Genomic DNA, 18,008 nt, shown 5'->3' with positions numbered 1-18,008 from the left:
TCCCTATGGCTAAGGTTTTATTTTGTTGCATAGATTTTTTTCCTTTACTGGCCCTGTTTTCAGCCTGCCTGTCTATGGCAAACTGAAGTGCCTTTGGGAGTCAAACACTTACTGTACATGGGTAGATGGCCAAGAAATTTTAGGGTTTAAGATACACATACATTTTTTTGGAGAAAACCCTGTTTACAAACAAGTTTACCGTTCAGCTAAAATAGCAGAACTTTGCAAAAGGAGCGACGCAAGGGGTTCTGTCACAATACATTGATTGGCCCTGGAAGAGAGAATCCAACATTTTGGGGACCGCAGCATTTTGGTTTACGCCAGTCAGTTTGAAAGCTGCTGAAAGTTAATGCCCTGCAATCATTCAAATGTAACTTAACTAGCATTTACTCTAATCTCAAATTGAACAAATGATCACAACTGCTTAGGTCAGACGGCGACTGCTATGTACAGTCACAAGCACAAGATGGATGAGTGGATTTTACTTGGCCGCCTGGGACACTGTCTGGTAACTGCGGCCAACAGAAAGGCTCTCGGTAGAAAACAAAAAGCTATACTTAGCTATTTAGTCCCCCCTCTAAGGGTAGAATTCACTACAGTAATGGGCTTTAGCAATACCCACTTGTTTGAAATAACCCCACGACACATGCAGAGAGTGTTCCCGCATTATATATTGCCTCTCTGGCAAATTGAAGTCTGCAAAGGGCACATGATGTAAAGTTGGCATACTCAAGGCTCCAGACGGTGATGTCATCACCTGCTTAATCACCTTAGCTTTTCAAAGGAAGTCGTACACAAACAACAGAAATCCCTAATTATGTTTGCCATGTGGTCTTTAATGGCACTAATGTACTGAAGCACCAAATCAAGCAAGCAGATTGAAGGCAGTTTCCACTAGAAAACAGCTTGTAAAGTGATGTATACACAGGGAAATCAATTGACACTACTTAGCTCAAGTGCCATAATCTGAAGTTAGTCATATATTTTGGTGATTACATTCTTTATAAACAGTGGTTTGCCTTTGAATTTATACAGTGTATTGACAGAACAAGTGATTTGCTGCCTGTTACAAGGAATACAAGTAAAGCAACAACTTGGAACAACTCATCACTGCACACATCACACACATATAAAAAAGCTTAGTATATATGTCCATGGGTGGTTTAACAAAGTCTGCAACTCACATGATCCTCAGCTTGATTTTGTATTTATAGAGCAAAATATCTTAAGCTGTTCCATTTATCTGATTTAAGGCTTCGGTTAAAGCTTTGTTAACCGAAGCCTTAAATCAGATAAATGGAACAGCTTAAGATATTTTGCTCTATAAATACAAAATCAAGCTGAGGATCATGTGAGTTGCAGATCAACAGGAGCAGCAGTTTTACCTCGGTCAAACTTAACTGTCTGTATGCTGCCTTGCTCCAATCAGTCCCAACCAACCGTAACTAAAAAACATTTTATACTCAATCATAAAAGGTGTAAATGGGCTACGTTCTACTATGACTGTGTAAAGTTAGAGATGGGATAGACATCTATATACTTTACAATGCCTGCTACAGCTCCACCTGCTGGTGTATTCAGGTACTGCTTTACTTCCCAGTTAAATCCTAGGGACTACAGAGGCGGTATATAGACAAAGCAATTCCAGTGCAAAGCTTTACATGGTGCAATCACTGTATCCGCCTGCTGACTGCTCCCCATTTACTACTTTGCTTGCACACATTAGAGGCTATTATAGCAATTCTGGTGCAAAGAACAGCAAAAGAATCATTCGTCTCCACCGCTGCTCGCCTTTTAGGAGCTTCGATTTTACAGCGGCAACTTGACAAAATTTTAATAATTCTAGCAGAAAAGGGAAGCGTTTGATTTCAAAAGAAGGTGGCATTAATGAAATCCATTATCCTCCGACATCGCCCTCAGCAGATTTATAAAAACACACAAATGATATTACTACAAGTATTTCCCGCAGTGAGAACAATGTTTACTTTATGCATAATGAACAAACGCAAAGGAAGTTACACGACATGTTTTCATTTTCATCCTACTTTATTTTTACAGCTTGTCATAAGGACTGAGAAAGTGCTAAACAATTAGACATAGCGAGGGCCCGCATTGTGATCATCACTAAATGCTTAAATATATAATTTTCCAATCACAAGCCGATTCCTTTCACATCAAAGAGACAAATTATAATGGGCAAATCTAGTAAGGGCCAGGTTGCCAGATTTATTTTACTTTTTATAAGCATGTCCAGATCCAGCCATGAGGCCTCTTTGTCATTAGAAAGCCTTTTTCTGGATATTCGTTGTGGTTGCCCAGTAGGGTACGAACCCTTTTTGCCAGGGCTGGGGTGCTCTAGACATGCCAGCAGAGCTGTGTTAACATAATTGGGGATGAGCGCACGAGTTACTTAATCATTCAGCTAAAAATTGCTACCACAGAATCTTTACTTAGGTGGCCTTCACATTACATTACAAAGGTAGGGGAACACATGCTGAATAATATTTAAAAAAATATACATTCAAGGGTACAAGAATGTTTTACCACCATGCAAAGCAACATCACCAGTTACTGACGAGAGGATAGAAACATACAATGGCTACTTCTGCAATTAAAGTCAGCCATGGTATCTCCTGTTGACACACACCTTCTGGGACAACGTTCACAGAAATGAGCGGCGATCAGGCTGCCATCTGTACACCATTTGTAAATACAGCAAAGGCCTGCTGACAGTCAAAGTGCCAGAAAGAGCAAAACAGAATCAGCGTCAGTAAGCAATCAACAGCTATCTTGCAGTTCCTTCAACCATGAAGAGCACACATGCCTAATGACAAAGTTTATTTATTCATCAAGGGGAAATAAACATTATTTAGTACTAAATGAGTTTCTTAACAAGAAAATATGGCACTAGTTGGAGGGGGGGCACCTCTTTTGTAAGCTTATATTCCAGAGTGCGTTATAAGGACTCATTCAGAGACCACACAACCTGACTGCACACAGACCAGGTCTCCGAAGCATTTTCCGGCACACAGAATAAAGTACTGTAGATGTTTACAGACCCAGACCGTGCAGAAGAGGCGATACAGAAAGCCACCCGGGCCTATTTATGGTCATGTCTTTTTTTTATGATCCATGGGAAGGGATCGTTCCATAGATTCCTATAAATACTCTGAGCTTCCTGGCTCCAATCATTAAGCCCTGTTGTTAGACTATGTGAACAATCATACGAGTAATAAAACACATTCTTAAAATAACCGATATACAAACTAATTTCGCACGCTGATCAATCTGACAGAAGCCTCAGCCAGGTTCTAGCTTGTTAGATTATTAGACTGGCTGATCTGAATCCAAAAGCCAACACATGTATCAATTCATGCGTTAATACACTACTGGGGAAAAGTCAGCATAAACATGTGTGTCCATACAATTACAATTTGGAGTTGCAAAAACAAAGTTAGAGGGATCCCGCTCAAATAAGTATCTTACTTTAATATGCAGCACAGTGATGTGGGTCAACAAATGGACTTCAGCTGCTCCACGTGATCATTTATGATGATTTTCAAAAGTGAATCGATAATGTAAGTTTTGGTACTTTGATATGTAAATAAAAGCTAGATGTTCGGAGACTGGCTGTATAGTAAGGGTGGTGGCTATGGACGCTCAGGCAATGAAGCCACTTCACAGGGTGGAGAAGCAGCTGTTCCTGCTTGAGCCACACAAAGCTTGGCGAATGACACCCATCCACGCAGCAGATGGTTTCATTGCTATTCTTTACAATAAATGTACATGTACGTGGCCCATGTTGCCATTGCAGCCAGCCCAGAAACAGGCATAGTCACATATTCAGATATAACGGCATACATGTTCATGCTCTGGCTTCTGGTGTTTTCAAAGATGAAAGTTAAAACGAAACGTGTTGGTCGTACTTGTGAAACATTTCATGGACATTTACTAAATGAATGAAGGTTGGTGCAATGCCTGCCCGGTTAAGACCACGCATTCTATAGGAGCCATCTTAAAATAGATATGGGAGGTGATTCACAGCACAGTTCATCCACGTAGGTCTCTTGTCCATTTAACAAGAGAAATCCTAAAACGGCCTCGCGCTCGATCAGGACGGAGTTGAAAGCGTATAAATTTTTTTTTAATTTCTTAAAACTTGTATTGCTCCCACAGGAGCATCTTACCATAGGGAAGCTTGGTATCAAATGTAAAGGCGATCTCAAGTTAAAAGAACAAATTAAAAATGTTGTACCTTCAGAATTATTTATGGTTTTGTGGCTGATAAGTCAGGCACATCTATCAAAAAGTTTTACTTAGTAGCAAATAAATGCAAAACAGAACCAATAACTTAAAAGGAATGAATGGGGGCAACAGACTTCACTGCAAGCTCACTTTATAATTTATAACAAGTTTCATTAACAACGCGTTTATTGATGGTGATGCTTTTAATTAAAGCTGGAGCTTCAAGAACCCACTGCTTGACAAAAATAGCACTTTATTAATGACTTTAAAACTTTTCTATTTAAGTTTGGAAATTCATGTCTAAATATAAGAGAATATAAGAGAAAATAAAACAAATTGCATCTAGACCCATTTGTAAGGGAATGCTTGTTATTTCTGCAAACTGCACTTGTGTTAACATCGCTTTCCACGCTTAAATCGGGGAGGGAATTTAAACATGGACGGGACACATAAAAAGCTATCCAGAATGTCAGACATGCCCAAGGACTGATTAAGGTCCAAATACTTCACTATGGCACTGGCTATATAAAACAGAGGAGCAAATGACTTATCTGTCAACATAAAATGACCCTTTTCCTCCTCAACTCATTTTGATTTATCTCTTAAATGGGTTTTATATAATAGAAATATTTCAGGGAAATAAACACAGAATCTGATTTTCAGAAGATGGCTGACGAAGTTAGATGGTAAACTTTGCTCCATTCTTCTGTGACGACCAGATTTCCCATATTTTAGCAAGTGGGGCCTGCCGAAGATCCTATGAGAAATACACATATGGGCCAAATGTCTACAACTTGCACACAGTCCGCCATATAAACCAATACAAAAATACCACACATAGCTACCAACATTGCTTATATGTTATCTTTCATTATTTTTTTTAATCGATGAAAAAAGTCCACGCTCTCTCCAGAAATGACCTACAAAATCCAGATGACAGACTGTGTGCCCGATGACCATTTTTAGGCAACGGCCAGATAGAGGCTCAATATAACTAATACAGGAGATGTTCGAGAGCCGAACAGACAGATCCCATAACAAAAGTATTTTTACATCTGATGACCACGCCAGGCATTTTCTAAATGTTTGACCGCAGTTTCTTATAGGCATCAGAATGGAAATTGCTACAAAAAAAAACCAAAACGAGGCTACGCTTAACCATCTGCGCTCCAGAGAAGTACGCGTACTGCTTAATACAACCCAAATAAACATGATCATTGGAACAAACGTGTGTCCTTAAAAAAGAGAAGAATGTGTATATGAATGAAGAATAATTAAAAGTAAAGAATAACAATGTTTTTATATTCCTGGCAGGCTACACGACTCCTAAAGCATTACCATTCTGAAACTGATGCAGACATCAGGAAATAAATGTCTTTTTTATCATCAGTTACACAGAGTGGTAAAGGCGTTAATAAATAACTGCAGGTGGTATTTTACACATTATTAATCACACAAAATATATAACAATGCAATATTAACAAACACACACAGTGCTCCATTTAATAATGGGAAAAAGTATCATCCCACCGTAGGAAAACCATTTCTGCATACGCCAAATGTAAAGGTGGCTGCGCGAGATAGGATTTACCGGCCTCGCTGAATGACATTCATTCCCAAACGCACCCTGACCTTCAAAAGGAAACTTAGCGTTAATGTAAGGGCCGGGGAGAACCCTGCGTGCTACAGCAACAATACAGCAAAGACCACTATAAATAAATGTAGAAAGGTTGGTGCTTCAATTGAACCCAGAATACCTTTAACCACATCTCCCAGACTCCCAATATAACTGGGGATTTTTCTGAAATGACAATTTGGGTTTAATATGCCTTGAGAAACCTAGCATATGGTTGTATGTTTATACGGAGATATAGGGTTAAAATTACATTTCCTAATGTACGAAGTATCTTAAATAAACAGTTGTAGGGGTTGAGAAAAGGCTCGTCTGAAATGAAAATCTTATGTTTTCCAGTCAGAGGAGTAAAGATAACCTTTTGAGACACCACATGCGAATCGCTGGGATTATCTATTTTGAAACTATATTGTGAGCGTTGCATAGAGACTTGTTATATACATAAGAGGTTAAGTGCAATGAAATATTGAAAGACACAGTAAAGTGTTTCCTAATTAAGAAGATACTAAGCTTATGCATCCATTTATCCAAGCGTTGCTCAATAATTATGTAGCAGAAATATCATCACAAACAGTAACTCGTAACTCGTCATGTGGCACAAACACCAGGCAACTTGCCCTTCTATAAAAAGTACTTCTCTAAGTGGAAACATATCAATTTGTGACTCATAAATAATATTTACTGGTAGTGCTCTCCTACATGTTGCGTGTCTGCCACAAAGCACAACGTGCGAAATGTCACAAACGCAATACTTACCCGCCTGCGGCAAAAAGGGAGGCCATGGGCAATGATGCTGATACAAAAGGTCTTCATGACTGCTTGGGTTGGCAATGCTTCTTTAGTTCTTTTAATACCGAGAGGCACCGATTCATAATTTAGAGCTGCTCGTTCTGACTTGGACATCCTCGATAAAGTCTGAATTATGAATCTCCGGCTAATATAAACAAGTGTTTATATTCATCATCATATTCATCATTCATGAGGAAAATAAAGTGGCTCCCAGTTTGGGCCAGTGCAGAGCAAGTCCCTGCTTCTCAAGACCTACTCCCTACTCTCGCTCTCTGTGTTTCCCTTTTAAGTTCTCTCCATGCACTCCTGACCTCTCTGAGGCTTGGTGAAGTGTATGCTGTCCTAGTATAGCAAGGAATTATAAACTCCAAATGAGAAGGCAGACTGCTCCTGTCAATCACACAGCTGGTAGCCACTCCCATACAAAGGCAACCAAATATATGTGAAGGACCTTCCTTAAGAGTGCATCCAAATCCTAGTGGTTGTAATTGACACATAACATGCTTTAAAAAAGTTAAAAACGAAATCTATTACCAGGCACAATTCAACGTGTAAATCAGTACACAGCAGACTTCCGAAACGAGGGTGGGGAGTGAATATATATATATATATATATATATATATATATATAATTATTTATTTTAACCACAAGCATCCATAAGAGCTTCCACCTCGAGAACAATGATACAAAACCGAGTTTTGTCTTGCACATGCAGTTGCGAGTTACACCCATCTATGTAAATTACAGTTTCCAAGTTCCCACCGGGATTTTTTTCAATTCAACACAGTTGTGTTCTTGCAAAAATGAACCCGGTGTGCTTGTTTTCTGTGTAAGCCACAACTCCTAAACGCTGGAAACACGTATAGTGATGTATACAATAAGAAAAGCCAAGCTCACTGCTACATTTGGCTGCCTGGAGAAGCTTTTACATAAACCTGTCCAACCTTGACTTCTGCCATAGAGAGTTAAGAACTGCAACATAACCTGATCCTTTGGTGCCCTCAGGTGGTCAAACACGTGTCATACCATACAAAAAAAATCAGCCAAGAGGAAAAAAATGCTGTTCAAGCTAGTAGGACCATCCTTAGACGAGAAGACAAACAGAAATATGCATCAACATACAATGTCTGCATTTGTATGTTGGTGGTTGTATGTCGGTAGCTGTAGCTACTTCTAAATGCAAACAATTTTTAACTATTTCTTCCAGGCAAAGAATGCATATTAAAGTACAGACACACACATGGAATACCCATATCTACACATTCATACAATTGTTTGTGGGCACATGCAGTCTGGCATTTGATGAAATAGCTTTCTTTGTAAGCATTCCAGCTATGGCGTTTATGGTTAGATGTCTGGTATTTTCTAGCATTTCCCAAATGCTTCCCCAATCGTCATTGAAGTTCCCATAGCTAACTCCGGTGGCTAAGCCAGGCTGACCAGCTGTTTAAGATACAGGCGGAGGAGAAGGTGGGGGGGGGCACCAGTTGCTCCTTGAAGAATTTCGAGGCTCATTAGTTACTTATGCTGCGACAGCACCTTTTAGCTAAACTATGTTAGATATGATATAACACAGCAGGTAGGCTAGCCATTCCACAAATTGCACATCACGTTAACAGGAATTAGCACGTGCGAGATGCTGGGAAACGCTAACGTGTTTTGGGATCTGTCTTTTAGGTGGTGATAGGAATGCAAAGAGAAAGTGTCCAATTTACTGCAGTTCTACAGAAAACACAAAATCTGTCGGGAAGCAGATTTAATCGCTCCGTAACTTAGCATCAGCTGTGAAGTTGGGTGAAAAATCTATATTTATAAACTGTATTTGAAAAGTCAATGAAAAAAATCTCTTGTAAAGCTGTGCTGCATACTTTCTCTACCAAACAGGCGAGTAAAACACACTATATATCTATATAATGGTCTTGGGGAAATTGATTAGCCAGTTTAGTTTTTTTTTTTAATACACGCAATTAGAGATATATTGAAAAAGTAAAATTCACAACCATTACATACAAATTATTAAAAAAATACTTTACTGTGAGTCCCTGCTGAAATACTTAACGCTCCGTCAATTCACTCAGCAGGGCATTGAGCGGAGAGGCCTGACGTCTCCAAAGCATGGTTAACATCTCCAAGGGGAGAGCTTGCGTTGGTCCTTATGGTCCTATGAAATACAGAGGGGCTGGTGGAAATGTGTGCAACTATACACCAAAAAGCCACCATACCATCTTTTACAGGACCGATCTAACCAAGGGCTAATATTTCTGTTCCGGATGCGATTACTTACGAATTTAAGTATTTAGGTATCTTCCAACAAATAGTATAGTTTAGCAGATTGTTTTCTACATTTTTAAAGGCAGCATATTCTCCAGAAACTTAGGTCGAGGCAATAAAAGCTACCAAATTATAAAACATAATGAAACCCAAGTCACTTTTTGGGTCACTTGATGACCGCATAAAAACTCAAAGGTCTAGCTGGGCAAAAAAGATGCAGTGGGTGAAATGCTAGCAAAAACTGGACGGGTTAGAAATAACCTGTCAAAGCTAAATATACAACAGGAAGGACAGATCCCACTATATATACACATGATATATATATATATATATATATATATATATTGCAGGTTCTGACCAAACTTTAGGGTTAAGCAGCCCCCTCCTGCCACACAGGTTCCTCATTAATGGTATTCAGAGAAGGCTTTAAAATGCTTGAGAGTCTCGTTCGGGTTTAAATGCAGCGCAGTCCCACTTAGCTTTTATTGCAAGATGCTAAAATATTGACGTTTCAGTCAAACTTGTGGACTTTCATCAAGACAGGCAATTAAACAGGTGCAAAATGAATCTTTAAATACCCTATAGTAAAGGGAAGGACTTACCCCTATTCCACACCGTGTGCACAAGTGTCCAAACTCACCAGGTGCATATTTCCTGGCTATATATATACATAGGACCATATAGCACGATGGAATTCCCAATATTTATGCCTTAGTAAAGGGTTTTTTTGAATGGTACTCGCTGGGTATGTGCTGAATTCGTGCTTTGTTTTGCAGGATTTGCAGCATTTTGTTGCTTCCATTAAGCTGTAGTCACATTAAAAGAGACATCTTGCAAAAAAAAAGCAAAAAAAAAAAAAAAAAGAACCCGTTTGTGTTTTCCAGCATGTTCAGATCCTAGAAAGTGGATCGTGATCTTTTGTGAACCCTGAAAAGTGCGATGTTAATGTTATAAGCAGGTAATCACTTATATTAACCCCTTAATGACCTTTGCCGGTTCAGGATCACTTTCTTCGCTTAAACGGCGTTACTGTAATGCCTCGATGTCGAGGCATTCAGCAAGGCTGAGATCGGCATCGGGGGCCATGTCTGTCCCCTCCCCGGGCGTCAACAGCCGCCATACATTGTATGGCGGCGGACGCCCGTTTTAAAAGCGTTTAGGAGGCGATCAACGATGTTTTTTTTTTATTTGTTTTTTTTTATAGTAAATAAGATGAAAACGATCAAAATAATGGTATCTGAAGAAAGCCCATCTTGTCCTCAAAAAAATATATATATAACTTATGTGGGTACACTAAATGGGTGAGGAGAAAATTACAGCTGAACACAAGCACCATAAAAGTGTCAAAACAGCCTCGGTCCCACAGGGTAGAAAATGAAAAATGAGCCCGGTCCTTAAGGGGTTAAGGGCTCACTTCGCTGATCTGGCAACAACAATATCACCTAGTAGAGATTGGGTATTTAGTGCACCCTCTAATGTTGGGCTCGGCAGGCATTATTACATTTTTATTAAGTTATTATTATTAAATAACCTAGTACCGGAGCAACCTTCATTGCAGTTTGCTAGAGGACGAGATTATGGAGAATTCATCTGCATTAGAAGCAAAACATTTAACAGCGAAAAGCAAGGAAGGAATGTTTCTAGGATTTTAGAAGGCTAATTAAGCTAATTGTATTTTCTAGGTTTACTTCCCTCGTTATCTCTGTGTAAGACAATGATAGGAGTCAATCAGCCTGAACAATAGCCCAGTATGAGATTCTAAAACACCCAGGTTTCAGTATACTCTAAAGAGAGAGTATTTAAAAACTCTATAAAACCGCAGTGTATGCTCTGCCAGACACGAGACATAACATTTTTTTTTCTGGGACAAGTAGTTACAGCTTGTAGGAGAAATCTTAAAAAAGGCTCTTTAAGAATAAGAGAAATGGTACAGGGCATTGATCATTCTCACCTAAAAAGGAGAAGGCAATAGAGGAGCAATAAACTGTATACTGTGTATGTGTATATATATTCAATATACTGTATACTGTGTGTGTATATATATTCAATATACTGTATATATATATATATATATATATATACACATATATATACATATATATATATATATTCAATATACTGAGTGTGTAATCAAAGTACACAATAAGGCCCTGTAGCAATCAACTCTATACAGAGTGTTCTGTTAACATACCATACAACAGTTTTGTGTTTTTTCTGCTGACCAGCTGATGCATCCCAGCTTGCAAATATTTATAACTTGTTCTATAACCAGTGCAAAAATATAGTTAATTTAGATGAGTACCTAAAGTGCCCACTGCCTCATAGAAAGGTGAAGCACTATACAGAAAGATAATGGTGCACATATTCTTTCATTTTTGCAGAACTCAATTTTAGGTAAATTAACTGTGTTGCTGATCCTCTTAAAAAGCAGCATCATAAAGGCAAAACGAAAGCAGTAGTAAAGTCCATTTGTTTTAATGAAGAATGCGTGGCATTCCAGGAGTGAATAAGCATTAGCCACTTGCTTTTCTTCTGTGACCATAAAAATCCAGGAACGTGGTCTGACCAAGCAAACAGGTGCCTGGAAATCACAGTATGGAGGCATGCGCAGAACAGAAGAGAGGTCCTACACTCCCTCTAGTGGCCGTAACATAAATTACATGCTGCCTGGCCATTCCTTGTACACCACAAAACATACCCTTATTGATCTACTAAACTTCTCTTTACCAAAGGAGTTTTTTAACCAAAGGGCTGCTCAACCACTATTTCCCTTTTTTCATTTTTAGTTTATCCAAACTATGCATGGCATTACAATAAAGCATAAATGTTTAAAAGGGAAAAAGCTTCCTCAGTTACCTATACACATCACAGATAAAATAAAAATAACAAAAACTAAATACTTTCATGAAAAGCCCAGATGCCTCTTAGTAAATGTATCAGCTTCTTGCATTTTTGATGGGAAAGCCTCAGTGAGCTTCTGCTGCAGAAAATCTAAGCTATCCCTGTGTAATGAATAGTTCAATTAGTGAGGGTGCTGCAAAGTCTCCCAACACAATGAATTACACATTACACAGGACCTGCTCGGTTTTTCTGGAGAGACCTGTTCATGCTGGCCCTTCATAATAAAACCACAGCTTTTCTTCAAAATCTCTGGGCAACTTTCACTTTAGTAAATAAACCCCTTTTTTCACTATTGATGAAAATGGCAGCATGCCGTTATATTAGGCTGCCTGCTCCGTGCACTGACCACTGCTTTTACTATAGGTCGACATTGCTTGTTTGCTTATTGTTGCTTACTATTTTATTAAGCATTTTTATTAGTTAATAATAGTGTCATGGTACATCATGAAGGAAAGAATGAGTTAATCACGCACTTTCAGATGAACGGGTGAGCTAATAGCTCTACACAAACTGATGTTTGCAATACATAGGTGCAAACTATAATTACGCCTGCACTGCTGCCCGCACCGGCCACTGAACCAGTCATACCTAATCTTGTAGAAGCGGAAGCTAACTTTGTACTTTCCAGTCTGGGTAAGCGTTTTAGAAATATTAAAGATTAAAAACAGAGGACTAAGAAATCAAAAACGTAGTAAAACTAGCATATCTGGCAATCTTGTATTGAAGTTCTCTCTCAACATAACTAATGCTGCCTGGAAATAGCAGAAACAATGAGAAGCTTAATAAAGTGATTGTAGAACTTAATGTGGAGGAATAATAATAATGCAGATCTGGGGATGAAAGTATATTAAACTACTTAAGTAAATAATATGCATTTTTTCATACATAAATTAATAAAATGTATTATTTTATTCTGATGTTGCACAAGCCAATGCGACTGTCTCAAAGGTCACTTTATTGAATATTTTTACGTAGAAGGAAGATCTCTTCAAGAGTAAGAGAAGAAATCTTTCCATTGCCTCAAAGCATTTGAACCAAGTCCAGAATAAACAAAATGCTATACTTTGGATTTGACCTTATGGGAAAAAAAACATTGCTGCTTAACAGACGATTGCCAAAAAAGTAAAAGATCACTGAAAAGCAGGAGTTTACAGTGAAAAGTATTGTATAAATATCTATATTATCTATGATAAATATTCACTGGGAAAAAAGAAAGATACCTTGCCTTTTGTATGTCTTCAGTATGGTATTTCCCATGTTTTTTTTTAATGTCAAAGATTAACACATCATCCACCCCGTTGTGTTTCTCTGTTTAACTGCCCAGGCACTAAACATCTTAATGTTGCTATTTACCAAGCAAGCTACTGTGCCAGTGGAACAACAGTGGGTCCAACGTTATACCCAGCTGCTGGGGAAGAAGGTCTGATTCACTGTTAAGCGGCATTTACAAACTTAAAATAGAAAATATGAATTATAAAAAAATAAGTGTTCCTTTAGAGTTTCTTATATTTTTTAATTCTCAAATTGTTGCTATGCAAAACAAATATACTACAAAAAAAGCAAAGAGATTCCCTGTCACCCTCTTATCCTTCGGATGCAATATGTTCATGCTCACATAAAACAGGAGCGGTTTTGGTTTTTCTTAATGAACTCTATAGCTTTTTCCCCCCCAAGGAAAGAATTTCTTAAACCGTGTCAAATTCCGCATCTCTAAATTATGGCATTTCTAAAAACACAGGGCGCAATCATTTTAGGGAAATTATATTTCAGTTTTTAAAGAATAACTACAGAAATATAGTAATATTATTCAGCATGCAATTTATATATAAAAGAAAATGAATGTGAAAAGGTTGTTAGCAGGCATTGGCCATCATGGTTTCCCAGTCTATGAGATTCAAACAGTTGAAAGCTTGAAAAACACGTATTTTTCATAACAAAACACAGCGTAAACATTGATTTCAGCGATTAGGACAATACCCTACATTAGTCATTATAATTATGGATAATAAAAGTATTGCTATATCTCATGTGAGCTCACAGCAACTCATTGCTTAAAGTATAAAGCAATGGTGAGGTTCTGAAACTATATGTGTCTCTGAAACTAACTATATGAATATGTTGGCCCTCCTAAAAGTATCAACTTCTACAGAAAAAGCTGACTTAGTGGAGTTATGTTTGATTCTAAACAAAATGTACAGAACCTACCTTCTGCTGTGATAAGCTACAGAAAAAAACATAAGTTGTTAAGACTTGTTGAGGACTGTATAAACATAAGACGCATAGTAAATTAATTATTACAGACACAGCTATAAGGAAACGAATGGAATTGGTACTCACTTTTGTTTTTGTGTGGAAAGGAGTGGACTGCTGGTGTATTGACATGTCCAGTATACTATTGGAATTGGGAATATCATTGCCATTTCTATGCTCATCATCCCGGCTACTGTCATCAGACTGATCAAAGTCATCACTGTCTTGGTCCATCTCCTCTTCGTCCTCATCTTCCACATCACACGAGTGGTCCTCGTCCTCATCTTCTTCATGCTGCTGCTCAGGTTCTTCAGGACGATCAGTGGACTCCTGATCAGCTACAATACAGCTATTATTGTTTTCTTCAAATTGTTCCTGGTGGGGTTCATCTCTGTCAACACTTCCAGGGCCATCATCATCTATGTCCCCATTTAGCACAATGTCATCATCCTCTGGGTTCTGTGGGTGCTGCTGGTCTTCCTCCTCCACTACTCTGTCCATCTGCTCCTCATCTGCTTGGCTGGAAGAAGCATTACCTCGCACAGAACTGCCAGTACGTCGCCTCTTGCTGCCCACAGACAGCAGTTCCTGATTCATTTCCAAAAGCCAGCTTGCTACTTCATGGACATTTGCTAGACTGTCTGAAGGTGCAAATGTTTTCACATTCTAGGTTAAGGACAAAAAAAAAATAACATTAGACCAGATAGCGCTAATTGTGTATTGTTAGTTAACGATATACAAGCAAATACATAACTGCAAGATGATCACCACCAAATTAATAATGCGTAACCTATAGAAAACAGTAAAAGTGCTGCGTAATGGCCTGTAATACCGCCAACTTCGAGAATCTTCAACTAGCTGCACTGTTCCTTTGCTTTGGTAATTATTGCTAAGCAATAGATTAATATTTAATACACACCGGTTAGGGAATTTTCTACCACCAAGTGATTAAAGGCTACTTCACTATTCATTTGAAGGCTTAAACAGTTACTTCGCAAAGTATTTCAAATGTAAAAATGTATATCAGAAATACAGTCGGACATCTCAAATCTATGAGCCGGCATCAATTACATAGGCGCCAACAAATTGACGAGAGCTGTGAATAAAACACACTGCGCAAAAATACGCAATAAAAAAAAAAGACTACGGCTTATTATACATACACTGGGAAGAGTTCTAGAGTGGACATTCACTATAGTATCATAGTAGCGGCAGATGTTATATATATATATTATATATATATATTATATATTATACACATACACACACACAGAGAAACATAGTAGTGTACCAAATAAGAATTTTGGGTTTGTGTTGGTTTTTTAATACCGCATAGACCGTTTATCCACTCTTTGCTTGAAGGTCACATATAGATCATCAGGACCATAGGGTTTTTTTAACAAAGTACACTGCAGCAGAAAGCATTCTGCAAGCACAGTCCTATTTTAGGCACACATTATCATCTTTTAGTGCATTAACTTCATATAGAAAATGATTGTACTTGGCTGGCTCAACGCCTACAATTTGGTAAATTAAAATGGGAAAGACATTTAACGAGTCATGCCAGCACTCCGTGTGCTAGAATTAGGAGAAATGATTTTATGATGTCAGAAATGTAAACGTATTCAGAAAATATCTTAATTAGTATTCTGCATAAATACAGTGACGCACTTCTGTCTCCTTGAGCTCTGCCACTTTGCAAATGTGCAGTTGAAAAAATTATAGAATTGTGACAGTTAATTATTGTGTAGAAGTTTAATAAAGGGATTTGCATGTGCATTCCGGGGAGACTTTTAACAATGAATTGGAAATAACGTGGTACAATCAGCAACTGTGAAAGAATGAATAACTATAATCAAGCACCTTCTCTTTGTACAAAAATAAGGGAGGCTCTGAAAACAGACTCTCAGCTTTGCAATACTTTTCTAATTCATTTGTTATGCTATGGAATATGATGGCGTTATATAAAAAAGTACATAATTTGGAAGTAAAAGTTTAAATACATTAAAACAACTTTCGGCAATGTGCTACGCTCAACATAGAGAGGATAATGTTTAAAAAATGATTGTGTAAAGTTTGAAAAGATCACTTTAATAAATGACCCCATGAGGTCCATGATTTTAGCAACTAGAAAGTGAAAATATCATCTGAAATGTATCTCAGAAGACACTTTATAACCTCATTAAACATTAAGCATACAGGAGAAGTATTTGAAGCTGAAACCAATACTATACAGTTTCATTAAATAAGAAATGTCTGAAAGCGTATGCTAAAAAGATTAGAGTATTAGACATAAGTTCACGAGTGTAATATGAGGGACATACATAACGCAAAGTATACAAGTCATACATGAGAGTTTCTTATTTACCTATGTAGAGTCACATGATTTTTTTATTTTTGATAAAATGTTTTAAGTAAATATGCTTTATTCTGCTAAAATGTAGTATTCAATTACAATTATTTATAATGGAAGCAATAGGCAGATCCTGTATTGGCCTGTGATATGGACAGAAGGTTAATAGTAATTACAGGCTTTCCTAACAGTGACGTTGCATTATAAGCATGGATGGTGTGTGACAGGATTACAATGCCGTGTCACCTGGGAAAGCTACATTCATGTGAAAAAGAAAGCACACCCTCTCTGAATTATATGGCTTTACATATCAGGACATAACATCATCTGTTCCTTAGCAGGTCTAAAAATCAGGCAAATACAACCTCAGATGAAAAACACATGACATATTATACCATCATGACCTATTCAACAAAAATAAAGGCACAACAAAGAAGCCATGTGTGAAAAACTAAGTGACTTTGTCCGCCTCTCATATTGTTGTGGAGGAATTTTGGCTCATTCTTCTTTACATTTCTTCAGTTCATTGAGGTTTGCAGGCATTTGTTTATGCACAGCTCTCTTAAGGTCTCGCCACAGCATTTCAATCGGGTTGAGGTCTGGGCTTTGACTGGGCCATTTGCAACACCTCGATTAATTTATTTTTCAGCCATTCTGCTGTAGTTTAGCTGGTGTGCTTGGGATCATTGTCCTGTTGCATGACCCAAATTTAAGCCACCCTTTAGCTGTTGAAAAGATGGTATCACATCCTAATCCAAATCATCAACCCTCCACCACTGTGCTTGACAGTTGGTATGCGGTGTTTGTTTTTTGCAAAAACGTGGCGCTGTGCATTATGACCAAACATCTCCACTTTGGTCTCGTCTGTCCAAACGACATTGTTCCAGAAGTCTTGTGGTTTGTTCAGATGCAACTTTGCAAACCTAAGCCGTGCTGCCATGTTCTTTTAGAGAAGAGGCTTTCTCCTTGCAACCCTTCCAAACAAACCATATTCGTTCAGTCTTTTTCTAATTTTACTGAGATGCAACTCTTGGGTTTTTGCAATTTCTCTGAGCATTGCACGGTCTGACCTTGAGGTGAGTTTGCTTTCTTGAATGTTTTCCACTTTTGAATAATCTTTTTTACTGTAGAATGATGGACTTTAAATTGTTTGGAAATGACCTTGTAACCCCTCCCAGATTGATGGGAAGCAACAGTTGCTTCTTTAAGATCATTGAGGATGTCTTTCCTCTATGGCATTAGGTTAACACACATCTGAATGCTCCAGACCAGCAAACTGCTAAAACCTCAGCTTTTATGTGAGGTAGTCACAGTTGCTGATGATCAATCAAGGGCATTGGATTAGCAGCATCTGCCTGCTACTTAGCATCTTAATTCCTGTGAAAGCAGTAAGGGTATACATAGTTTTTCACACATGGCTTCTCCATTTTGGCTTTATTTTTGTTGACTACATGATGACTGTGTAATATGTAAAATAAGGAAGACATGATTATTATGTCCTGATCTGTAAAACCATATAATTTAAAGAGGGTGTATTTTTTCTAACAACTGTACATGCATTTGAC

At 38.0% G+C, this 18,008-nt stretch overlaps 1 protein-coding gene across 2 annotated transcripts in view; it reads right to left on the bottom strand.

Moving 5' to 3' along the window:
• Nucleotides 1-18,008, bottom strand: part of FBXW7 (F-box and WD repeat domain containing 7) — a 105,831-nt gene that overhangs the window by 53,178 nt on the left and 34,645 nt on the right. The window contains exon 3 of one of the 2 annotated variants that reach the window (XM_053460532.1): nt 14,178-14,756. In XM_053460532.1, coding sequence (XP_053316507.1) covers nt 14,178-14,687 — 510 coding nt within the window. In that variant the 5' untranslated portion in view covers nt 14,688-14,756. Of the gene's footprint in view, nt 1-6,634; nt 6,889-14,177; nt 14,757-18,008 lie in introns of those variants that run through there. The other variant, XM_053460540.1, reaches the window with a different exon arrangement.

The sequence above is a fragment of the Spea bombifrons genome, chromosome 1 (assembly GCF_027358695.1).
Source record: "Spea bombifrons isolate aSpeBom1 chromosome 1, aSpeBom1.2.pri, whole genome shotgun sequence".
NCBI classification, from domain to species: domain Eukaryota; kingdom Metazoa; phylum Chordata; class Amphibia; order Anura; family Pelobatidae; genus Spea; species Spea bombifrons.
The sequence above is the reverse complement of the archived record's forward strand: the minus strand, read 5'-3'. Positions and strand labels throughout refer to the sequence as shown.